The sequence below is a fragment of the Oryctolagus cuniculus genome, chromosome 1 (assembly GCF_964237555.1).
Source record: "Oryctolagus cuniculus chromosome 1, mOryCun1.1, whole genome shotgun sequence".
In the NCBI taxonomy this organism is placed as follows: domain Eukaryota; kingdom Metazoa; phylum Chordata; class Mammalia; order Lagomorpha; family Leporidae; genus Oryctolagus; species Oryctolagus cuniculus.
The window spans coordinates 68346455-68372229 of NC_091432.1; the positions used below are offsets into that span (position 1 = coordinate 68346455).

The 25775-nt window shown below is 41.5% G+C and overlaps 1 protein-coding gene across 26 annotated transcripts in view; it reads right to left on the bottom strand.

Moving 5' to 3' along the window:
* LOC100349807 (glycerophosphodiester phosphodiesterase domain-containing protein 4) overlaps nt 1–25775 on the bottom strand; it is a 176317-nt gene that overhangs the window by 104291 nt on the left and 46251 nt on the right. For 23 of the 26 annotated variants that reach the window (XR_007921200.2, XR_007921192.2, XR_007921199.2 and 20 more), the window contains 7 exons: nt 23093–23186; nt 20506–20565; nt 15823–15921; nt 15657–15750; nt 14445–14522; nt 13508–13653; nt 13064–13146 (listed from right to left, as the gene is read on the bottom strand). Coding sequence is in view for 20 of the 26 variants with exons in the window: in XM_051850671.2 (XP_051706631.1) it covers nt 13064–13146; nt 13508–13653; nt 14445–14522; nt 15657–15750; nt 15823–15921; nt 20506–20565; nt 23093–23186 (654 nt within the window). In the remaining 6 variants the exon portion in view is untranslated. The remainder of the gene's footprint in view (nt 1–13063; nt 13147–13507; nt 13654–14444; nt 14523–15656; nt 15751–15822; nt 15922–20505; nt 20566–23092; nt 23187–25775) is intronic. The other 3 variants (XM_070075816.1, XM_070075819.1, XM_051850678.2) reach the window with 3 other exon arrangements.

The window sequence follows — 25775 nt, forward strand, 5'->3', positions numbered from 1 at the left end:
CTAGGCTCTTGTCATGAGCTGCCAAGGCTATGGAAGCCCCCTGAGTTCACCAACTCTGATCATATTTAGACAAGGTCGTAGTCAAAGGGGAAGTTCTCTCCTCCCTTCAGAGAGAGGTACCTCCTTCTTTGATGACCCCGTTCTTTCCACTGGGATCTCACTCGCAGAGATCTTTCATTTAGGTTTTTTTTTTTCCCCAGAGTGTCTGGGCTTTCCATGCCTAAAATACTCTCATGGGCTTTTCAGCCAGATCCGCATGCCTTAAGGGCTGATTCTGAGGCCAGAGTGCTGTTTAGGACATCTGCCATTCTATGGGTCTGCTGTGTATCTCACTTCCCATGTTGGATCGTTCTCTCCCTTTTTTTTTTTTTTTTTTTTGACAGGCAGAGTGGACAGTGAGAGAGAGAGAGACAGAGAGAGAAAGGTCTTCCTTTGCCGTTGGTTCACCCTCCAATGGCCGCCGCTGCAGCCGGCGCACCGCGCTGATCCTGGCAGGAGCCAGGAGCCAGGTGCTTTTCCTGGTCTCCCATGGGGTGCAGGGCCCAAGCACCTGGGCCATCCTCCACTGCACTCCCTGGCCATAGCAGAGAGCTGGCCTGGAAGAGGGGCAACCGGGACAGAATCCGGCGCCCCAACCGGGACTAGAACCCGGTGTGCCGGCGCCGCAAGGTGGAGGATTAGCCTATTGAGCCACGGCGCCGGCCCCGTTCTCTCCCTTTTTTATTCTATCAGCTAGTATTAGCAGACACTAGTCTTGTTTGTGTGATCCCTTGGGTTCTTAGTGCTATCATTATGATCAATTGTGAACAGAAACTGATCACTTGGACTAGTGAGATGGCATTGGTACATGACACTTTGATGTGATTGAATTGGAATCCCCTGGTATGTTTCTAACTCTACCGTTTGAGGTAAGTCAGCTTGAGCATGTCCCGAATTGCACATCTCTTCCCTCTCTTATTCCCACTCTTATATTTAACAGTGATCACTTTTCAGTTAAGTTTCAGCACTTAAGAATAATTGTGTATTGGTTACAGTATTCAACTAAAAGTATTAAATAGAACAAACAAACAAAAATACTAAGAGGGATAACATATTAAGTTCTCATCAACAGTCAGGGTGAGGGCTGATCAGGTCACCGTTTCTCATAGTGTTCATTTCACTTTAACAGGTTTCCTTTTTGGTGCTCAGTTAGTTGTCACCGATCAGGGAGAACATATGGTATTTGTCCCTTTGGGATTGGCTTATTTCACTCAGCATAATGTTTTCCTAATTCCTAACAGGGATCACTTTTCAGTTAAAATTTAAACACCTAAGAATAATTGTGTGTTAATTACAGAGTTCAACCAATGTTATTAGAACAAAAAAAAATACTAAAATGGATAAAGTATTACATTGTATATCAACCGTCAGGACAAGAGCTGATCAAGTCACTGTTTCTCATAGTGTCCATTTCACTTCAACAAGTTTCCCCTTTGGTGCTCAGTTAGTTGTCGCTGATCAGGGAGAACATATGATACCGATCAGGGAGAACATATGATATTTGTCCCTTTGGGAGTGGCTGTGGGGAGCAACTTGGACTAGACTAAGTTACTGGAATTAAGACTTATTCTATGCATCTGCTCTCCCACAATATGGCGCTGGGAGAGGAGTAAACAGCTTCTACACAGCTGCCTCCAGTTCAACCAGTAACCTGCAGGAGCTGATCCCACTCCTGATTGGAGGAGAGCAGCGTGCTCGGCATGTGGGTAGCAGAGCTGGGATTGGTGGAAGAGGACTATAAAGGAGGAGAGAGACAACATGCACCAGGAACATCTATCTGAAGGAACACCTGAGCAGCCCCCGAGAGAGCCGGCCGGCGGTGTGCCGCTCCGCCGCGGAAGTGGGGAAAGTGGCGGGGGGAACCGCCCTTCCACGGAGGTGGAAGGGACGGCAGCCAACCCGGGAAGGACCAGCAGCAAACCCGGGAAGGGCCGAGCAGACAAAAGAACAGCGCAGGGTCCTGTGTCGTTCCTCCGCGAAGAGGGGGAGCGACAAGTGGCTTAATTCACTCAGCATGTTTTCCAAATTCCTCCATCTTGTTGCAAATGACCGGGTTTCGTTGTTTTTGACTGCTGTATAGTATTCGATAGAGTTTCTAAACACTTATTTTATCTCTCTTCAGTAGAAACAGTTTTCTCTTTGGCAAAACTGACCTGAGAAACAAAACTAATGCCTTTCTAGTTAAGAACACCAAGTCTTCCTTAAATGTAAATAATAATAAGAATGGAGTAGCAGTTTTTTAAAATTTTATAAAAGCTACTGTTAAGATGATGGTTTGACAATTTTGCAGATGGTCCACCTGAACTAGCTCTGCTATCAATGTAATTTTTATCTTTTGTATTGTCTTCATCATCGCTGTCCAAAGCCTCGTCTCAAGCTACCACCACCCAGTCCTGCACATTCTATTATACCAGCAGGCCGGAGCTCAGTTACCAGCTCCCACATTTGGGCCACACCTGACAGCAGGCCTTGGAGAGGGTCAGAATCAACCAAAGTCAGCTTGGGTGGCTTCCCTTCTTGCTGACACACTCTCCCAGTAACTCCATGGCAGTCACTGAGCTTCAAGACCACACCACAGGGTCTGCAAAGATGTCTTGTGTTCATGGATTGTTAGCATATCCATGCTTGCCAGAGAAATCTATAGATTTAATAGTGTTTATCAAAATGCTTACAGTATTTTTGATAGAACAACTGATATCCTCTTCATATGAAATCAAAGAATCTTAAACAACCAAAACAATTTTTTAAAAAGAAAACCAACTTGGAAGGTTCACATTTATTAATTTCAAAGATACATTAATCAAAACAATGTAGTACTGTTAGGGCAAAAACAGATCAATGGAATAAAGATCTGAGAAATAAACCCTTGTGTTTACGGTCAGATGATCCTTGAGAAGGGTGCCAAGACCACTCAATGAAGATAAGAAATTCTCTTCAGCCAACAGTATTGGGAAAACTGGATATCCAGAGACAAAAAAAAAGCTGGACCCTTACATTACACAATACACAAAAATCAATTCAGGGGGGCGGAGCCAAGATGGCAGAATAGTGAGGGCACGCACCGATAGTCTGGGAAAATTTAGTTTAATAAAAGGGGAGTTACGGTAGCCTCAGAAAAAAGAACCAGGAAAATATTGCAGAGGAAAATCTTCTGGATCGAGTGGCCGTGAATCGGAGGACCTACTGGGAGAACAAGGTCGCCCACCGCACGGAAGCCGAGCCGCGGGACCGAGCCGAGGAAGCTGAGCCGGGGGACCGAGCTGCGCAAGCCACAGGGTCTGCGCGCCAGTGCTCGAAGGGGAGTGCGTGCCACAGAGACAACAGCGGGGAGACTTGGGACGTCCAGGGCTCCGAGTCCACACATCGGCGCTGGAAGGGGAGCGGACCTGCGTGGAGAGCGTGGGAGCCCACAGTTCGGGACACCAGCGGCAGACTCAACACACCAGCACTGGAACGCGAGGTGAGCCGAACCTCAATAGCCCGAGACACTGGCAGGCAAGCGGAGAGAGGAGACTAGAGGGAATGACCCCTGGGGGGGAGGAAAGTTCACCAGGCTAACTGGAAGAGAGAGAGAGAGAAAAAAAAAAGGTGACTGGTACGGACACGGGTTTCTCTCTCTCGGCTCACCTCTCAAGGGCGAGCAAGACAAAGAGCAGGCACCATCTTGGACATACGTCATAAGCAGAGCGACCTCAGGTCTGCACCGGCCCTGAGCCTAGCAGAAAAACCTGACTCTGGGTGGGGCGAATTAACAAGAGATTAGGACCTAGTAAATTTGTGGCGCTACTGAACTGAGACTGTGAAAAAAGAGACGGTGGGGGAGAGAACTCACGGAATTCACGTGAGCACTCTCCAGAGATGCTATAATTCCGTAACTTTGGCAACCCAGTGGGAGACTGAAGGAGAATTTGAGCCCACTCTGAGGGCCGAACAGATTCCCTGTGTGGTCCCTGGGAAAGAGCTTCTGATCTCTGTCTCCTGTGGGTATATCATTTGCCTGCTAACTACCTCCAACTTCGTTCAGCTGTGCAGAATAACTTCCCTTTTGAATCAAAAAAAAAAAAAGAAAGAAAGAGAGAGAGAGAGAGAGAGAGAGAGAGGTTTATCACGCCTAACCTGGGAGTGTCACCTTTGGCACACCAAACAGAGCTCTCAGGCCACACCCATCTCAAGCCCTAAGGCTCCATCAAAAACAGATAGTCCACTTAATCTAGAGTCATAGTATAACAAGAAAAAGCACCACAGTGAAGAAACCAAATATCTCCAATATGCCAAATAACAAACGCAAAAACCGAGGTAATAAAAACAAGGAAGTCACCATGAAGCCCTCAAATGAAAAAGACACTCCAATTCAAGATTATGAGGATGATGACATAGAAGAAATGCAAGAAGCAGATCTCAAAAAATTGATAAGAACATTAAGAAGTTCTCAAAAAGAAATTCTTGAACTACAGAAATCCTTAATGGACAAGATAGAAAATCTCTCTCATGAAAATGAAATATTAAGGAGGAATCAAAATGAAACAAAACAACCAGTACAACAGGAAACTGGGATAGTGACTGAAGTGAAGAATTCAATAGATCAAATGAAAAACACAATAGAGAGCCTTACAAACAGAATGGGTGAAGCAGAAGAGAGAATATCGGACTTAGAAGACAGAGAACAGGAAAGGATACAGTCAGACCAAAGAAAAGAAGAGGAAATTAAAAATCTAAAACATATTGTTGGGAATCTTCAGGATACTATTAAAAAACCCAACATTCGGGTTCTAGGAGTTCCTGAAGGCATGGAGAGGGAGAAAGGATTAGAAGGCCTTTTTAGTGAGATATTAGCAGAAAATTTCCCAGGTTTGGAGAAGGACAGAGAAATCCTAGTACAGGAAGCTCACAGAACCCCTAATAAACACGACCAAAAGAGATCCTCACCACGACACGTTGTAATTAAACTCTCCACAGTGAAACATAAAGAAAAGATCCTAAAATGTGCAAGAGAGAAACATCAGATTACTCTCAGAGGATCTCCAACCAGACTCACAGCTGACTTCTCATCAGAAACCCTCCAAGCTAGGAGGGAATGGCGAGATATAGCCCAGGTACTAAGAGAGAACAACTGCCAGCCCAGAATATTATATCCTGCAAAGCTATCATTTGTGAATGAAGGTGAAATAAAGACTTTTCATAGCAAACAGAAATTGAAAGAATTTGTTGCCACTTGTCCAGCCCTGCAAAAGATGCTTAAAGATGTGTTACACACAGAAACAAAGAAACACGGTCATCAATATGAAAGAAGGTAAAAGAAGGAAACCAAGGAAGGAAAGCTCACAGCAAAAGATCACAGGGAATTCAAAGCATATATTAGAACTTATCTTTGGCAAATGGCAGGGCAAAGTTACCACTTATCATTAGTCACATTGAACGTGAATGGCCTGAACTGTCCAGTTAAAAGACACAGATTGGCTGATTGGGTTAAGGAACAAAACCCATCTATTTGCTGCTTACAAGAAACACATCTTTCCAACAAAGACCCATACAGACTGAAAGTGAAAGGCTGGAAAAAGATATACCATGCCAACAGAAATGAAAAAAGAGCGGGCATAGCCATCTTAATATTGGACAACATAAACTTTACCACAAAAACCGTTGAGACAAAGAGGGACACTACCAAATGATTAAGGGATCAATTCAACAGGAAGATATAACAATTATCAATGTATATGCACCTAACTACAGGGCACCAGTTTATCTAAAAGATTTGTTAACAGACTTAAAGGGAGACTTAGACCCCAATACAATAGTACTGGGGGACTTCAATACTCCACTCTCAGAAATAGACAAATCAACAGGACAGAAGATCAACAAGGATACAGTAGATTTAAACGACACTATAGCCCAAATGGATCTAACAGATATATACAGAACTTTCAATCCTACAGCTAAAGATTTTACATTCTTCTCAGCAGTACATGGAACCTTCTCTAGGATTGACCACATACTAGGCCATAAAGCAAGTCTCAGCAAATTCAAAAGAATTAGAATCATACCATGCAGCTTCTCAGACCATAAAGGAATGAAGTTGGAAATTAGCAACTCAGGAATCCCTAGAGCATACGCAAACACATGGAGATTGAACAACATGCTCCTGAATGAACAACGGGTCATAGAAGAAATCAAAAGAGAAATCAAAAACTTTCTGGAAGTAAATGAGGATAACAGCACAACATACCAAAACTTATGGGACGCAGCAAAAGCAGTGTTAAGAGGAAAGTTTATATCAATAGGTGCCTACATCAAGAAATTGGAAAGGCACCAAATAGAGGAGCTTTCAATTCACCTGAAGGATCTAGAAAACCTACAGCAAACCAGACCCAAATCTAGTAGGAGAAGAGAAATAATTAAAATCAGAGAAGAAATCAACAGGATTGAATCGAGAAAAACATTCCAAAAAATCAGCCAAACGAGGAGCTGGTTTTTTGAAAAAATAAACAAAATTGACACCCCATTGGCCCAACTAACTAAAAAAAGAAAAGACCCAAATCAATAAAATCAGAGATGAAAAAGGAAACGTAACAACAGACACCACAGAAATAAAAAGAATCATTAGAAATTACTACAAGGACCTGTATGCCAGCAAACAGGGAAACCTATAAGAAATGGATAGATTCCTGGATACATGCAACCTACCTAAATTGAACCAGGAAGACATCGAAAACCTAAACAGACCCATAACTGAGACAGAAATTGAAACAGTAATAAAGGCCCTCCCAACAAAGAAAAGCCCAGGACCAGATGGATTCACTGCTGAATTCTACCAGACATTTAAAGAAGAACTGACTCCAATTCTTCTCAAACTATTCAGAACAATCGAAGAAGAGGGAATCCTCCCAAATTCTTTCCATGAAGCCAGCATCACCTTAATTCCTAAGCCGGAAAAAGATGCAGCACTGAAAGAGAATTACAGACCAATATCCCTGATGAACATAGATGCAAAAATCCTCAATAAAATTCTGGCCAATAGAGTGCAACAACACATCAGAAAGATCATCCACCCAGACCAAGTGGGATTTATCCCTGGTATGCAGGGATGGTTTAATGTGCACAAAACAATCAATGTGATACACCACATTAACAGACTGCAGAAGAAAAAACATATGATTATCTCAATAGACGCCGAGAAAGCATTTGATAAAATACAACACCGTTCATGATGAAAACTCTAAGCAAACTGGGTTTGGAAGGAACATTCCTCAATACAATCAAAGCAATCTATGAAAAACCCACAGCCAACATCCTATTGAATGGGGAAAAGTTAGAAGCATTTCCACTGAGATCTGGTACCAGACAGGGATGCCCACTCTCACCACTGCTATTCAATATAGTTCTGGAAGTTCTAGCCAGAGCTATTAGGCAAGAAAAAGAAATTAAAGGGATACAAATTGGGAAGGAAGAACTCAAACTATCCCTCTTTGCAGATGATATGATTCTTTATTTAGGGGACCCAATGAACTCTACTAAGAGACTATTGGAACTCATAGAAGATTTTGGCAAAGTAGCAGGGTATAAAATCAATGCACAAAAATCAACAGCCTTTGTATACACAGACAATGCCATGGCTGAGGAAGAACTTCTAAGATCAATCCCATTCACAATAGCTACAAAAACAACCAAATACCTTGGAATAAACTTAACCAAGGACGTTAAAGATCTCTACGATGAAAATTACAAAACCTTAAAGAAAGAAATAGAAGAGGATACCAAGAAATGGAAAAATCTTCCATGCTCATGGATTGGAAGAATCAATATCATCAAAATGTCCATTCTCCCAAAAGCAATTTATACATTCAATGCAATACCAATCAAGATACCGAAGACCTTCTTCTCAGATCTGGAAAAAATGGTGCTGAAATTCATATGGAGGCACAAGAGACCTCGAATAGCTAAAGCAATCTTGTACAACAAAAACAAAGCCTGAGGCATCACAATACCAGATTTCGGGACATACTACAGGGCAGTTGTAATCAAAACAGCATGGTACTGGTACAGAAACAGACGGATAGACCAATGGAACAGAATTGAAACACCAGAAATCAACCCAAACATCTACAGCCAACTTATATTTGATCAAGGATCTAAAACTAATTCCTGGAGCAAGGACAGTCTATTCAATAAATGGTGCTGGGAAAATTGGATTTCCACATGCAGAATCATGAAGCAAGACCCCTACCTTACACCTTACACAAAAATCCACTCAACATGGATTAAAGACCTAAATCTACAACCTGACACCATCAAGTTATTAGAGAACACTGGAGAAACCCTTCAAGATATTGGCACAGGCAAAGAGTTTCTGGAAAAGACCCGGGAGGCACAGGCAGTCAAAGCCAAAATTAACTATTGGGATTGCGTCAAATTGAGAAGTTTCTGTACTGCAAAAGAAACAGTCAGGAGAGTGAAGAGACAACCGACAGAATGGGAAAAAATATTTGCAAACTATGCAACAGATAAAGGGTTAATAACCAGAATCTACAAAGAGATCAAGAAACTCCACAAAAACAAAACCAACAACCCACTTAAGAGATGGGCCAAGGACCTTAATAGACATTTTTCAAAAGAGGAAATCCAAAGGGCCAACAGGCACATGAAAAAAATATTCAAGGTCATTAGCAATCAGGGAAATGCAAATCAAAACCACAATGAGGTTTCACCTCACCCCGGTTAGAATGGCTCACATTCAGAAATCTACCAACAACAGATGCTGGCGAGGATGTGGGGAAAAAGGGACACTAACCCACTGTTGGTGGGAATGCAAACTGGTCAAGCCACTATGGAAGTCAGTCTGGAGATTCCTCAGAAACCTGAAGATAACCCTACAGTTCGACCCAGCCATCCCACTCCTTGGAATTTACCCAAAGGAATTTAAATTGGCAAACAAAAAAGCGGTCTGCAGCCTAATGTTTATTGCAGCTCAATTCACAATAGCTAAGACCTGGAACCAACCTAAATGCCCATCAACGGTAGACTGGATAAAGAAATTATGGGATATGTACTCTTTAGAATACTATACCGCAGTAAGAAACAACGAAATCCAGTCATTTGCAACAAAATGGAGGAATCTGGAACACATCATGCTGAGTGAAATAAGCCAGTCCCAAAGGGACAAATACCATATGTTCTCCCTGATTGGTGACAACTGACTGAACACCAAAAAGGAAACCTCCTGAAGTGAAATGGACACTATGGGAAACGGTGACTTGATCAGCATAGCCCTGACTGTTAATGAACAACTTAATACATTATCCCTCTTAGTAGTTTTTTTGTCTGTTCTACTTAATATGACTGGTTTAATTCTGTAATTAATACACAGTTATTCTTAAGTGTTAAAAATTAACTGAAATGTGATCCCTGTTAAACATAAGAGTGGGAATAAGAGAGGGAAGAGATGTATAATTTGGGACATGCTCAAGCTGACTTGCCCCAAATGGTAGAGTTAAAAACATACCAGGGGATTCCAATTCAATCCCATCAAGGTGGCATGTACCAATGCCATCTCACTAGTCCAAGTGATCAATTTCAGTTCACAATTGATCATAATGAAAGGACTAAGAGTCAAAGGGAGCACATAAACAAGTCTAGTACCTGCTAACACTAACCGATGGAATAAATAAAGGGGAGAGTGATCCAACATGGGAAGTGAGATACTCAGCAGACTCATAGAATGGCGGATGTCCTAAAGAGCACTCTGGCCTCAGAATCAGCCCTAAAGGCATTCGGATCTGGCTGAAAAGCCCATGAGAGTATTTCAGGCATGGAAAGCCAAGACACTCTGGCAAAAGATCTCTGCGAGTGAGATCCCAGTGGAAAGAACAGGTCTTCAAAGAAGGAGGTACCTTTCTCTGAAGGGAGGAGAGAACCTCCACTTTGACTATGACCTTGTCTAAACAAGATAAGAATCGGAGAACTCAGAGGGCTTCCATAGCCTTGGAAACTCATGACTGGAGCATGGGGAGATTACTGAGGCCATAAACAAGAGTGTCAATTTGCTAAGTCAACAACAGGAGTCACTGTGCACTTACTCCTCATGTAGGATCTCTGTCCTTAGCGTGCTGTACATTGAGACTTAATGCTATAACGAGTACTCAAACAGTATATTTCACTTTGTGTTTCTATGGGGGTGCAAACTGTTGAAAGCTTTACTTAATGTATACTAAACTGATCTTCTGTAAAAAAAAAAAAGAAGAAGAAGAAGAAGAAGAAGAAGAAGAAGAAGAAGAAGAAGAAGAAGAAGAAGAAGAAGAAGAAGAAGAAATTATCAACTCCCAACTTGACTCTCACTGGGATTAAACATGACAATAGGTCTGATCTGATTCCATCATCATTTAAAAAAAAATCATCTAATATTTTTCACTTTATGTTTCTGTGTGGGAGCAAACTGTTGAAATCCTTACTTAATGTATACTAAGCTGATCTTCTGTATATTAAGATAATCGAAAATGAATCTTTATGTGAATGGAAGGGGAGAGGGAGTGGGAAAGGGGAGGGTAGTGGGTGGGAGGGACGGTATGTGGAGGAAGCCATTGTAATCCATAAATCGTACTTTGGAAATTTATATTCATTAAATAAAAGTTAAAAAAAATCAATTCAAAATATACCAAAAGCCTAAACATAAGAGCTGAGACTACAACATTTCCAAAGGAAAATATAAGGGAAAAGCTTCATGACATCAGATTTGATAATAATTTCAGATATATCACCAAAAGCACAGCCAACAAAGGCAAAAAAATAGGCAAGTGAAACTACATCAACCTTAAAAGAGAAATTAAGGAGTTGGAAGGATTATCTACAGATAACAGAAAAGGACAAGGAGAGCAGGAGCATATGCTGGGAGTGCAGTATCTAAATACTTTTATCACAGTATACCCAGGATCCCTAGGCACTTCCATGAAGAGATTCTAGGAGCTCTATTAGAACAACCAGTTTCAATCCCAGTTCAAAATATTCTATGTGGCACTCTGTCACTGTTGAGTAACATTCAGAATCCCAGGCTGGGGTCAGGAAATATAGTTCTAATCTTGACTTTATCATCTACATTTTAGCCTTCTGACCTGATCAATACATTTCCCTGCTTTGAATTCAGATTCAAACTAGGCAACTCTATGAAATAGAATGTTCGCTTTCTTTTCTGTTTTCCTCCCAGAAAAACTGCAAAAGGAACTTGTACACATCACATCACATACACTTAAACACCCATCAGAGATGAAGCCTTTCTACTTCCTAAGCCTCACACTGACACAGATGCTATAGTAAAAGTATGTCTTTTTGTCCCTGATTTTGCTCTGATCCAAGTCTTCTTTTCAGTCTGCTACCCATCTCCCTGATAATTTTTTTAAAGATTTATTTTATTTATTTTAAAGACAGAGATACAGAGAGAGGTAGAGACAGAGAAAGAGGTCTTCCATCCGCTGGTTCACTCCCCAGATGGCCACAATGGCCGGAGCTGTGCCGATCTGAAGCCTAGAGCCAGTCGCCTCTTCTAGATCTCCCACATGGGTGCAGAGGCCCAAGGATTTGGGCCATCTTCTACTGCTTTCCCAGGCCACAGCACAGGGCTGGATGGAAAGAGGAGCAGCCGAGACTAGAACCGGCACCCATATGGAATGCTGGCGTTTCAGGCCAGGACTTTAACCCACAGCGCCAGCCCCCATCCCTGATAATTTTTTCATCATAGACTGCTAGATGAGTCTAAAACACATTTTTCTATAAAAATGAGGCAATCTGGCCTCTAAAACTTATCATAGCTGCTCCTTACACATTTAGGCATCTCCATGATCCAGCCTCAATCAGCCTTACAATCTATACCTCTTCCTCACATAGCCCTACCCTGTCACCAAATCATTACACTTTTGGCATCCAAACAGGTTACTCTCTAATATATAAATTTGTTATTTCCCATTTAGGTATAAATGAACAAGCTATTGAATATGCTCTAGTCTCTGCTTGGAATGCTCTTTCTCTCTTCTGTGCTTGGTAAAATAATATTTTCTTTCAAGGTTCAATACTGTCGCTCCCCGTCTTCGTGGAGGAACGACACAGGACCCTGCGCTGTTCTTTCGTCTGCTCGGCCCTCCCCGGGTTTGCTGCTGGTTCTTCCCGGGTTGGCTACCGACCCTTCCACCTCCGTGGAAGGGCGGTTCCCCCTGCCACATTCCCCACTTCCGCGGCGGAGCGGCACACCGCCGGCCGGCTCTCTCGGGGGCTGCACAGGTGTTCCCCTTAGATGTTCCTCGTGCATGCCGTCTCTCTCCTCCTTTATAGTCCTCTTCCACCAATCCCAACTCTGCTACCCACATGCCGAGTACGCTGCTCTCCTCCAATCAGGAGCAGGTCCCACAGTTTATTGGTTGAACTGGAGGCAGCTGTGTAGAAGCTGTTTCCCTTCTCAGCACCATATTGTGGGAAAGCAGATGCATAGAATAAGTCTTAATTCCAGTAACTTAGTCTAGTCCGAGTTGCTCCCAGTTGCTCCCCACACAATACAAACACAACTTTAACCATACTTTTTTTTCTTCTTTTCACATATCAGGAGATGGCCTTTTCCTCCCCTGAGGTTACACTGCGTCTAATTTTATTTTGTGGTTATTAGTAAACATGCTATGTCTCCTTCATTAGCTGGAAATATCTCTTAAGCAGGACTATTTCTTACTTGTTTGCATCTCTCCAGCACTCAGAAGGAGGCCTGGAATATATGAGGTGCCAAGGAAATGTTAGCTAAATAAATTACTAAGGCAGAACATAGGGTTTAACTGTAAACATGGTTTGCAATAGGAACAAATTTGAATTACATGTAGAGACTGTTTTTCAGAGTCTATAATTAAGAATGTAGAGGTTTGTAAGGGAGATGTGGCTCACATGTGTGGCATGTACACACAAAGAAATTCCCAGGGGCTTGCCCTCTCCATACTTAGGACCAGACTGGTTCTCTTCCATGGACCTTCTTTTCTGCTTCCTTCTCCAGTCTCTGCTTTCTTACCTTAAGTGCACATCAGTCTCCAGCCCATAGGCCCCAAATTCAACAGCTTTCTCAAAGGCCATCATGGTATTCTCTGGTCCATGCTGCGGAAGAAAAAGATATCAGCCCCATGTCTCAGAGTCTTTCCTCACAACCATACCTTTTATAGTAGGGACAGAGTTACACAATAAAAGAGCTCTGTTAGCTGTCTTTCCATGGAGTCTGTGTTCCCCTCTGTTCAGTAGAATTCTGGGACTCTGCTCATTTGAGGCAATGTCACTGGGCTTGGTAAAGAGAAATGCACTGGGAGTTAGGTGACTTGGGTTCATGTCCATCCTTTATATTACCTTTTTATTCCTATAAAAACAATTCTTTTTCCTTTCCAGGGACTCCTATGGTTCTAAGGTTCCCTTTTCTCATCCATACATACTTGTACTCACCCTATTTCATCATGCTCAGACCTACCATGGGTGCACCTCTATGTGCAAAGAAGACTGGTTTGGGTCCCAAATCCTCCTTTTTCTGAATGCAGGGAGAATAAATCCCCAGAGGCATCAAATAAAGACATACAAGGATAAGAAGAAAAGGCAGTCCGGCAGCCAACTGTAGAGCTGACAAAGTTAAGAGAAGGAAGCAGGTGTACATAAAGATGGAGAACCATTTCAAACAATTAATTATTCCAAACAAGCAGTCGAAGTAAATCCCAGTCCATGAGTTTCACCAACTCTGGGGCTTAGCTAATTTATTTTCTATTGGTGTCACATTCCCACTATGTTCAGGAATTTGAATATAAAAGCACAGGACTATCCAAATATAAGGCTTTATTATGACAAGATAATTGGAGCTGTAACTTACAAAGCAGCACCAAGGAATGGGAAAGGAAGGAAAGAAAGAATGGAATGCTAAAGAGCAGTTTTTCAGGAGGAAGAACCTGGCTGCTTCTGAGAAAGCCTATAAAATCATCCTAAAACACTCCTATATTTCGGCTAGTACAGTATAGTGGGAAGGGCACTAACTGACAGAAATCTGGGTTCACAGTTAGGTTCTCCTACTTCCTAATTATGCCCCTAAGGATATGACTTAACCTCTCTGGGTCTTCATTTTCTTCTGTAAAATGAGGCTCTCTTGTTGCTAACATTAACTTTACAGAGTTGTTACGACAGTGTTGATTTATCATAGTCACTCAATAAATAACAGTTGCTTCGCTCCCTCCCTCTTTCCCCCTTCCCTGTCCCCTGCCCCACTTCCCACACTCTTACATACAGAGCCTTTCCATAATCCTGTTGTAACTGGCCAGTCCATAACATTACTATTTTAGACCTCTGAGGATTTTACACATTTGTACATTTTAAAGTTACTGCTTATGCTTCAGTGACTTCAAATCTAGGTCTCCAGCTCTAACCTCTTAACCTTGTGAATATATTACATCTCTTGAGTCTTTCTTTCTCATAGTATGTCATCCTGTATCTTCTTACTCTAACTGAAATTAAGAAAGTGAAAAAGAAGTTATTATTGTCCTACGCAAGTTCTTAACCTAGATATATTTTCTAAAAATTACCCCCACACAAAAACACACACATGCAAAAACACAAGGGCATCATCATCTTCTCAGCTTTAATTGAACCTACATTACTTCATTAGTTAAGATGCAAATACCTGCTATATAACCAACTGTAAAAGACTGAGACCGAGAGAGAAGTAGCCCCTGCTGGTTCATCAGTAAGACAGTAAGAGAACTCCATTCTCAGAGCAGTTTAATGTACAGATCTGAATCTCTTTGTTCTCCATTATATTAGGACAAAGAATAGAAAGGAAAACAATGGCAGAGACAGATATTTCTGCTTCTGCTGTAAGTCCCTAGGAACCCACAGGAGCCTGCTTTGAGTTGATTACATATAATCAAACATCTGGATCTAGATCGAACTGAAAATAATAATATTTGAACACAAACTGAAAGAACTATATCAGCACTCTGGTAAAATAAAAATTAAAATGGCCTCTACTGGGGCTGGTGTTGTGGCCTAGCTGGTAAAGCCATGGCCTGCAATTTTGGTTCATGTCCAGTTGCTCCATTTCCCATCCAGTTCCCTGCTAATGGCCTGGGAAAGCAGTGAAGGATGACTCTAGTGCTTGGCCCCGCCACACACATGGGAGACTCAGAAGAAGCTCCTGGCTTCAGTCTGGTGATCCCCAGCCATTGGAGCCATCTAGAGAGTGAACCAGTGGATAGAAGACCGACCAACTGACCTCCCTCTCTCTATCTCTCTCTCTCTCTTTCTCAGTCTCTTCCTTTCTTTATATAGCTCTTTCCAATAAATAAATCTTCTTTAAAAAAGCCTCTACTGCCCCCTATTGACTCTTAGTTAGAAAACATGTAATAATATAGAGAAACATCTTATTTTTCCAGAAGAATCTCTCTTAGGAGGAGGCCTGTTTAGTCATGGAAATACTATGACAGGCCACATTGGGTGGTGAATGAAAGCTTAAGGAGCATGCCTGAGTAACAAGCTAAATGAATTTCAAAGAAAGATGGGAAGGTAGCTACTAAATTTCTACTTTTCTGAGTGGAGTATGAAAGCTAAAGTCGAAGCTGAATGGAAAAGGCATGACATACCTTCTCTTTCCAAACGGGCAACATAGTAGGTCAAAGGCCAGGAAAGGAAAACCATCACAGTTATGCTGCACAGGTGTATGTAGGGAGCAAAGATCTAAGAGAAAGCCAAAAGTCAGGCTGGACAAATCTGGACAGATAAGGCGAACAGCTACAGGAGAATGTTTACCTTCAGTGACAGCCCAAATGTCAGCCACATGTCATTCCAGAATTGAAATAGAACAAACATAAAACAGATGTACAGCAGAATCACCAGCACAATCATGACCTGAGAAACAGAAAAGATCTTCTGACTTCCAGGCATGCATTTTGGATCACAACTGTCCTTTAGAATTGCATGTGTGTCTTTACAATATCAAGGACCTTATCTAATTCTTTTAATCTACTCATCTTTGCAAATTCCCATTATAGGATGGAACCAATTATTTCCCTTGTTTGTTCCTAAGTCTTTTTTGTACATTACAGCTGAAGAAAATTATCTAGCTATGTGTCTTAATGCCATTACCAATTTATCATCTGTAGGTACATCTGAGCCCTCATGTGGCTTGATTTGTAAGCAAATAATATGTTACAATTGCATTTTTATATTTATTTATTTAAGAGGCAGAGTCAGAGAGAGAGAGAGAGGAAGAGACAGAGAGAGAGAAAGTTCTTCCATATGCTGGTTCACTCCCTAGACAGCTGCAACAGCCATAGCTGAGGTGATCTAAGGTCAGGAGCCAGGAGCCTCCCTCCCTAGGCCCCCCAAGCAGGCACAAGGGCCCAAGAACCAGACCACCTTCCACTGCTCTCCCAGGTCCACCAGCAGGGAGCCAGAATGGAAGTAAAGCAGCTGGGACACAAACCGGTGCCCACATGGAATGCCAGTGCTACAGGCAGAGGCTCAGCCTACTATGCCACGGTGCTGGCTCCACAACTGCATTTTTGATGTAGCTTTTCTGTAACAGCTTGTAAATCTCACAAGGTAAATATAATAATTATATTGTTTAAGCCTTAAAGAATATCTGGTACAAAGTATTGGATAAATATCTGTTGAATAAAAGAATAAAATCTGCTTGTCACAATACTGTATAAAAAATACTGAGGGGCTATGGCTGTGGTGCAGCAGGTTAAAGCCCCAGCCTGGAGCACCGGCATCCCATATGGGCACAGGTTCAAGTCCTGGCTGCTCCACTTCCAGTCTGGTTCCCTGCTGGTGCACCTGGGAAGGCAGCGGAGGATGGCCCAAGTCCTTGGGCCCCTGCACTCACGTGGAAGACCTGGAGGAAGCTCCAGGCTCCTGGCTTCAGATCGGCTCAGCTCTGGCCATTGTGGCCATTTGCGGAGGGAACCAGCAGATGTAAGACCTATCTGTCTCTACTTCTCTCTTTCAAATAAATAAAATAAATTTAAAAAAAAAAAACCATTGAGACCAAGAAGGCATAACTTTCTTAACCTCTTCCCTTTCAAACGTAGTTTTTCTACATCCATACTGCTCTCTAGAAAGATCACTCCTTTGCTGAGTCTCTGTATCTAAAATAACTGAGGGGGCCGGCGCCGCAGCTCACTAGGCTAATCCTCCACCTGCGGCGCCAGCACCCTGGGTTCTAGTCCCGGTCGGGGTGCTGGATTCTGTACCAGTTGCTCCTCTTCCAGTCCAGCTCTCTGCTGTGGCCCGGGAGTGTAGTGGAGGATGGCCCAGGTCCTTGGGCCCTGCATCCGCATGGGAGACCAGGAGGACACCTGGCTCCTGGCTTTGGATCCGCGCAGTGCGCCAGCCGTGGTGGCCACTTGGGGGGTGAACCAATGGAAAAAGGAAGACCTTTCTCTCTGTCTCTCTCTCTCACTGTCTAACTCTGCCTGCTTAGGCCTCTGCCTACAGTGCCGGCATCCCATATGGGCACCAGTTCGATACCCAGCTGCTCCACTTCCAATCCAGCTCTCTGCTATGGCTTGGGAAAGCAGTAGAAGATGGCCCAAGTCCTTGGGCCCCTGAATCTATGTGGGAGACCTGGAGGAAGCTCCTGGCTCCTGGCTTCAGACTGGCACAGCTCCGGCCATTGTGGCCAATTGGGGAGTGAACCAGTGGATGGAAGACCTCTCTCTCTCTGCCTCTGCCTTTCCTCTCTCTGTGTAACTCTGACTTTTAAGTACATAAATAAATCTTAAAAAAAAAATAAAGCAACTGAATACACAACTAACTCTCTCACAACTTAACTCCTTGCTAGCTTCAACAGTAAATTCTACCAAATATTTAAGGAAGAGATATTATGAATCTTTTACAAACTCTTCCAGAGAACAGGGAGAATGAATACTTTCTAACTCACCTTATGAACACTGCTACCCAAATTCAACAAGGACAATAAGAACAGTAAACCATAGGCCAATCTCTTATGTTGACAGATGCAAACATCTTAAATAAACTATTAGTAAATTGAATGCATCACAACCACAAAGGTTGACTTGTTAAATCTAATCACATGAATCATAAATCTTACTCAACATCAGACTGTGAATGACTTAAAGGATACTAGCAGAAAAAATGTTCCACTGGAGAAATCTGACCTTTCCAATTTAGCAACTCATGAAAAAGTCTTTCCTTTCCTGTATTAGCACCAATCTGTTTTGGCACTTGAAATGTGAGGAATGTCTTCAGCAAAGTGTAGCAGCTACTCTGGTTATAGATCACCCATGCTATATTACATTAATATAACTGTAGCCTGCGATGCCTTCTACCACAACATATACATTTACAATAAAGCAATCTAACTAAATCAGGTACATTCTGCTAGAAATTTTCACAAATTATGACTCTATTATCCTTTGGCTAATAATTATCTTTATTATATTTATTGTTATATGTATTTATAAGAAGGTCAAGTTATTAACATGTTTATAAGGAATTTTGAGTGAGATCATTCATATCATTCTGGATGTCCCTAGGTAAAAGAGGAAGAGATTATAGGTACAGTGCTAACCTTTTCCTTCCTCGATTTATTCTGAGTCAAATAAAACAAATTTCAAGCCCCACAGAATCTCCCTAACCCATGAAAGCAGTCTTTCCTCAGGAGTCTGATTATCCTGGGCCTTACTGGTCTGAAGGCCCACTTCCAGGAAATGTCAACTCTTCTCATGTTCTCTCTCCATCACTTTTCATTGCCAATACAGACTCCTCACTATAACTAGATCCCAGAATTCCTCAAAAGATGAAGACTTATAAAATAATTTATATTGGCAAAAATTCCACAGAGTATGTGTGGGAATGATCTCTTAAGAATTCTAGATAAGGAGGTGAAAGGATAACATTAGGTCAGGCTAAATTTATTGATACAGGTATATATATCAGAGACTCTGGTTTCAATATTCTAGAATCCAAGTAGTAAGTATAATCCATGGTAGCCTATGCTTAATGAAGTTGAGATGACAGCACAAATTATCTAGAGATTTATTGAAAAAAAGTTGGTAGAATGGTAAGCTAACCTTCTCCCTATCATGTTGTTTGGGGTACTCAAAGGACATTGAAAAACACACTGGTGAGGAAAGTGTTGGCATCCTTAAAAAGCACTGTAGTGACTATCCTCTACACATGCATAAAGTTGAGAGATGCTGCCACCAAAATAGGCTTGCTTATTTCAAAAGGGATGATGAAATCCTGCGATGGTATAGGCCAAGCAGTACATAAGTGGAACAGGCAACATATACGTGATTTCAGTAACAGGCACAATGCTGTATGGCAATCAGAATAGTTTCACTAATAGAGATTCTTGCAGTGATTAACTGATCATGGTATCACCAATTTCAAAACAAATGGTGTTATCTAAGGACTATTTGTTTCTTTGAATTCTATAATTAGAAGATCTCATTGCTTCAATTTTCAAATCTAAGAATTCATAAATTAATATTTCCAGTCTGTACTTCCAATTCGAGTAAACAGAGATCCAAGGGGGCTACACTTGTTTAACATGTTCCTGGATCTGGAAAAACACAAAGGATGTTATCAAAACCATGCCTGAAAAGTGTATTCAAAAGCAAGAGGCTGTCAATCAACTGCTCAAGTCTACAGCAGAATAAAATTAAGGGAGGCTACACTGGAAATACACTCAGATAGTATGGCAAAACTGCCTTTCTCTGGGGATCAGATATAGACCCTTTGAAAGAAACCATGATGGTGTCATTCTAAATAGATCCAAAATAAAGGAGGGTCAGGGGGCTTCAAAGGAGAAATTTCAGGGGAGTATAGGAATTCAGGCACTGATTCCACTTAACATAGCTGAAATCAAAGTTTTTAGCAGAAGGGTCTCAGAAAACTTGTACAGAAAAACTCAGTGGAGGATAGGAACTACTGTGCATTTACCTGGTCCAGAGGGAATCAAACCCAGATGCCACTCTTATCCCATCTTGTGGGACTTGCTCTCTTTGTTTACCTCTCAGGAGTAGGAGAGGTAAAAGACACATCATGCTTTCACCAACACTGCAGGATTCTAGGCTTGGATCAGGTCCAATATAGGAGGGGGAAGTTTAAAGATCAATAAAGTGAAGTTTAGTTTATTATACTGAACTAAAATAGAATGTTTTTGTAACTGAAAAGTACTGGGAAAGTAAGAAATTTGCTCAAGATTTAATTGGGATGGAAAGAATAGGCTAACAGAAGGAGCAGTAAGAAAGAATAAACTTTGGGTTAGCTTGGGTTTATCTCCTTCAGCTTGTCAGTTACAACTGTTAGAAATGTAACTGATTCAGCTAAAACGTGTCAGTAGGTATCTTCTCTCTGGAGGAACACTAGAAGAAAAGGCGACCCTTTATGCAAAACTGAGTGCCAAGGAACACAGTCAGTCCTGGTCTAAGGTCTCCTATGGGGATTCAGATGTCCTACCTTATGACATGTGTGCAAGTACAGTTCAATTCTTTCCCGAAGCAACAAAACTCCTACTACCTGCAAAAGGAAAAAAAAAAAAGGAAAAAAGAAAAAATGGAGGTTGTTTTGAAATCACTAAGTTGCTGCCCAAAGCACTGTTCTGTAGCTCAAAATTTCCTTCACGGTCGGGCACTACATTTACTTTTCAGCCTCTGGGAGTTTACCATGTTGTTTCTCAGTCTGAAAAGCTATCCCTCTCCATGTCACTACCCATGCAAAGCCAGTTTAAATATTACCTTGTATTTGTAACTCTCATCAGCACCCACAAGAAGAATTATTATTTCCTCTGAGATTTTATATCAATTTATCACACTGATTCCCTTCTTTAGTTTCTGTCCATTTCTTTTTCCTGCAATGAACTTTATACCTGGTATTACTTGGATTTTTGAGAGAACAGAAGTCAAGAATCAGATTTTCCAAGAATCATTTACAAGCTTTTTCTTGAGAAACCAACATTGATGTTACAACTGTTAACACTGGTATATACTCAATAAATCTTAGATTTGAATCTTAATCTAATCAGTCACCAAGTCAACATGGACACAGAAACTGAAAACAGGAGTACTCAGATGACTACAATATTAATGATATGGTCCAAATGTGTGTAAGGCACTTATCTATCAAAATTATTTCATTTGTTCTTTTGCAGCCTGATAAAGTAAATTTACTGGCATTCTCATTTGAAAAAAAAGAAACTGAAGATCAGTCACCTAACGACAGAGCTGCAAAAAAGAAATCCTGTTTCCTTCCTTTTTCACTGTTGTATCCAAAAGAGTAGAAAATTTGTTCAAATGTACTGCTCTCTTGGACACTTGTCCCCACTCAATCAGCTAACTATACCATTTCAAGTTGACTGTAGGTGAAAGTGTTACAATGAAGTGACCAGATTTTGGCTGAGAGCACATACTTCATTTGCATTCGCATTTTTCCAACTAAAAATAAAAGTTTCAAATTGTCCTCACTATCTGTAGCACCCTTTACATCCAACTTCCAAAATGATTCTCTAAAACAGACAATTTATGTCAAATGTCTTATTCTTATTTTCTGGCCTTTTTTTTTTTTTTTTTTTTTTTTTTTTTTTTGACAGGCAGAGTGGACAGTGAGAGAGAGACAGAGACAGAGAGAAAGGTCTTCCTTTTTGCCGTTGGTTCACCCTCCAATGGCCGCCGCGGCCAGCGCGCTGCGGCTGGCACACCGCACTGATCCGATGGCAGGAGCCAGGTACTTCTCCTGGTCTCCAATGGGGTGCAGGGCCCAAGCACTTGGGCCATCCTCCACTGCACTCCCTGGCCACAGCAGAGAGCTGGCCTGGAAGAGGGGCAACCGGGACAGAATCCGGCGCCCTGACCGGGACTAGAAACTGGTGTGCTGGCGCCGCAAGGCGGAGGATTAGCCTAGTGAGCCGCGGCGCCGGCCAGGCCTTTCAAAATATGTCACAAACCTTCCTTTTCAGCTATGTCTCCCATTATTCATTATGCCCTACACGTTAACAGAATTGACCTTTCCCTCTTCAACGTAAACTCCATGTTTTTCTGTTTGGGGGACTTTTTCATGATGTTCCCTCTCTGTCATTCCCATATCTGAATCTAGTGTTCCTTCCAGACACCATTCCAATAAGAAGGTTTCTTTAATGCTTTTGGTTGGCAGCCACCTCTTCTCTCAGACTCCTTAAAAGAACTTTGTTAGGTCTCTCTGGTGACAATTAAAATGTCCTATCTGTGACATAGACTTAGACTTACTTGTATTACTAAATTCCAAACATCAAAGCAGTAATTGTAACTTTCTATCTCATCCAATCTCTATAAAATATTGCATGAAAACAGAAACTGAATGCTTTATTGATTTTTATATAACGAGTGCTTTATCACTATGTTATATTCACATTAATAAATTCTGTTGAAAATGCAAATGCCAATAGATTTGGGGGGACAAGCTCTTCTGCATCATACTGGGTATCAGAGGGGAAGGGAATTGTAAAATCACAGAAAGACGTCTTTCCTTTGTATGAGCAAAGGTGAAAAATGAAAAACTTGGCCCCAACATTACCCATCTATTAAGCTTTTTTTCTCACAGACTTTCTCTTACATGGTATAAATGTCAGGTAAGAGAGGAAGAGTCATACTATTGCCTAAAGGCTTTTGCCAAAACATACTCTGCATCTGAGCTAGGTGACAAGCATTTGTAAATTAGAATGGATTTACAAACTAATTTATAAGGCCCATAAAGACTGCTTATTTGAAGCTGTGGGTGTCTAAAATGACAATTCTGAGGAATCAGAGTAGACTAGGAAACAGGGGAAGGGAGAAGGGATGTGCTGCCACCCTTTCAATGGGCCCAACTGTAAGTCACATCCTCTAGTAGCTCTATCCCCCCCACTCCCAGTCCTTTATGCCTAAAATTCAAGTAGCTGACATAAACCCCAACTCTGCTTAGACATGAGTGATATTTAGGACCTGAGTTCTCCTAACACCAACTGGATACCATTTCCCAAGTAGGAGGACCTCCTGAGGCTACTCAAGAAAGACACATGGGAAGTGTTACTCACCACCAGCAATGAAGTATACGCAGTCAGGGTCCCAAGTATACTCAGAAAAATTATGGAACCGAAGACCCAGATTCCTGTTCCTAGAAAAATGGCCCTGAAAAAAACGTGTTTCAATTCTTAAAATAGGGCAGAAATCAGCAGCATCTCCATCTAGGATGGGGACAAACAGAACAGGTGAGGCATAAGAAAATAGAGGGGGGCCAGTGTTGTGGCTAGTACGTAAAGCCGCCACTTGCAATGCCAGCATCCCACATGGACACTGGTCTGCATCCAGGCTGCTCCACTTCTGATCTAGCTCCTTGCTAATGTGCCAGGGAAAGCAGAAGAAGATGGCCCAAATGCTTGGGCCCCTGTACCCATGTCTAAGATATGGAAGACATCCCTGGATCCTGGCTTCAGCCTGGCTCAGCCCTAGTCGATGCGGTTATTTGGAGAGTGAACAAGCAAAAGAACGACCTCTCTGTCTCTCTTTCCCTTTTTTTAACTCTGCCTTTAAATAATTAAAATAAATCTCTAAAAAAGAAAAGAAAAGAAAATGTAGGGAGATAAGAAGAGAGCCATCTGGGGAATGAACCAGCAAATGGAAAATCTCTCTCTCTTTCTGTAATTCTGACATTCAAAATAAATAACTCTTCATAAAAAATAAAAAGGCAAATATATACATCTATCTAAAGGAATACTATCTATACAAAAAAGTCATCTGTGATTGAAAATCTATGTAGGATTAACATATATGATGATAAAGGCATACAGCTTCAGAGACAAGGTGCTTCAAGATTCCTTGTATCATCCAGAAAAAGGATAAAATACTAATATTAAACTTTGAAGAATAAAGATTAAATAATATAATTTGCAGAGCAAACCAAAACAAGACAGCAAGAATGGTCAGGATAGAAAATATAGGTATACAGCCAGCGCCATGGCTCACTAGGCTAATTCTCTGCCTACAGCACCAGCACTCGGGTTCTAGTCCCGGTCAGGGTGCTGGTTCTGTCCCGGTTGCTCCTCTTCCAGTCCAGCTCTCTGCTATGGCCCAGGAAGGCAGAGGAGGATGGCCCAAGTACTTGGGCCCTGCACCCACGTGGGAGACCAGGAGGAAGCACCTGGCTCCTGGCTTCTGATCAGTGCAGCGTGCCGGCCGTAGAGGTCATTTGGGGGGTGAAGCAACGCAAGGAAGACCTTTCTCTCTGTCTCTCTCTCTCACTGTCTAACTCTGCCTGTCACGAAAGACGGAAGGAAGGAAGGAAGGAAGGAAGGAAGGAAGGAAGGAAGGAAGGAAGGACGGACGAGCCAATTTGAGTCCTGGCTACTCTGCTAGTCTTCTTCCCATCTAGCTTCCTGCTAATGCACCTGGGAAGGTGGCAGAATGTGTTCCAAGTACTTGGGCCCCTTTCACTCATATGGGAGATTAGGAGAGTTCCTAGCTCCTGGTTTTGGCCTGGTCCAGACCTGTCTTTTGGGGCCATTTAGGGAGTGAATCAGTAGACTGAAGATCTCTTACTGTCTCTCCCCTCTGTCACTCTGCCTTTTAAATAAATAAATCTTTCAAAAAGTCTTAAGAAAAGAGAAAAAAAGAATATAAAATAGAACTATTAAAAGCATTAGGAAGATTACGTGTGTAAATTCAAATATATCAATAGTTATATTAGTAGAGTGATATTTTTAATTAGGACGTAATGACAAATTTACCAAACTTCAAATAACCCAACCATATGCTGTTTAGAAGAGAACTAAAACATAAGATGCAGAAAGATTAGAAAAAAAGACTAAAGATGGAAAAAAACACACCATACAAAATTAATATGAAAATATTAATATCATATAAAACTACTATTTTCAAGGTAAAAGTACATGAATAAAGTAAGTTATTTGAAAACATAGAGCAATTCTGCACTAGGGATTGAAGACTTCACTGTTACTCATGCAGGTGGTCAATGTGTTCACTGCCCAGAAGTGGAGGATCACAAGTGGGGTGCTGCAAGGAAAACTACAGAAGTCGGCCAGTATCTCAGTTCTCGGGAGTACTGGTGAGCATTTCCTGAGTCGTGCTTGTGATCAATGCAAAAACTTACTATAGGAGACACTTCTGTGGTATACTTGAAATAATAATTTCAAAATAGGATTTGCGGCCAGTGCTTAACTGGGACATTTTAACAGAAGTTAAGAATGAACAAAGTGACCAATGTAGAATGATTACCAGAGGTTTTCCTCAGCACTATCACAATATTTGTGCTATGGGAATTACCAGGGTTTACAAATGAGGAGAGAGTCAGAAAAAATTGGATATTAGATATCTGCACAAAACTTGTCAAGTCCAGATTAGAGAACCAAGTATTTTTTAATTTATAAATATATTATCTTGTATTTCAACTTGAAATACAGGCTGTGTGGATTGAAATACAAGTGCTATAATAACCCAGGACTGGACCATAGATAAAGATTGCATAAGCACTGATAAGAGAAAAGACTTTGGCAATATGCATCATGACTTTTTACAGTGTTCACTGTTCTTGATTCAACAGTGCTACTTGTTGGAATCTACTCTAATAACATTAGTTTGAATATGAAATTTTCTCTGAATATTTTATAAAAGCAAAAAAACTGGAAGCACTCGTAATGTCTAACATTAAAAAATAGCTAAATGAGGGGTTGGCACTGTGGCATAGCTGGTAAAGCTGCCGCC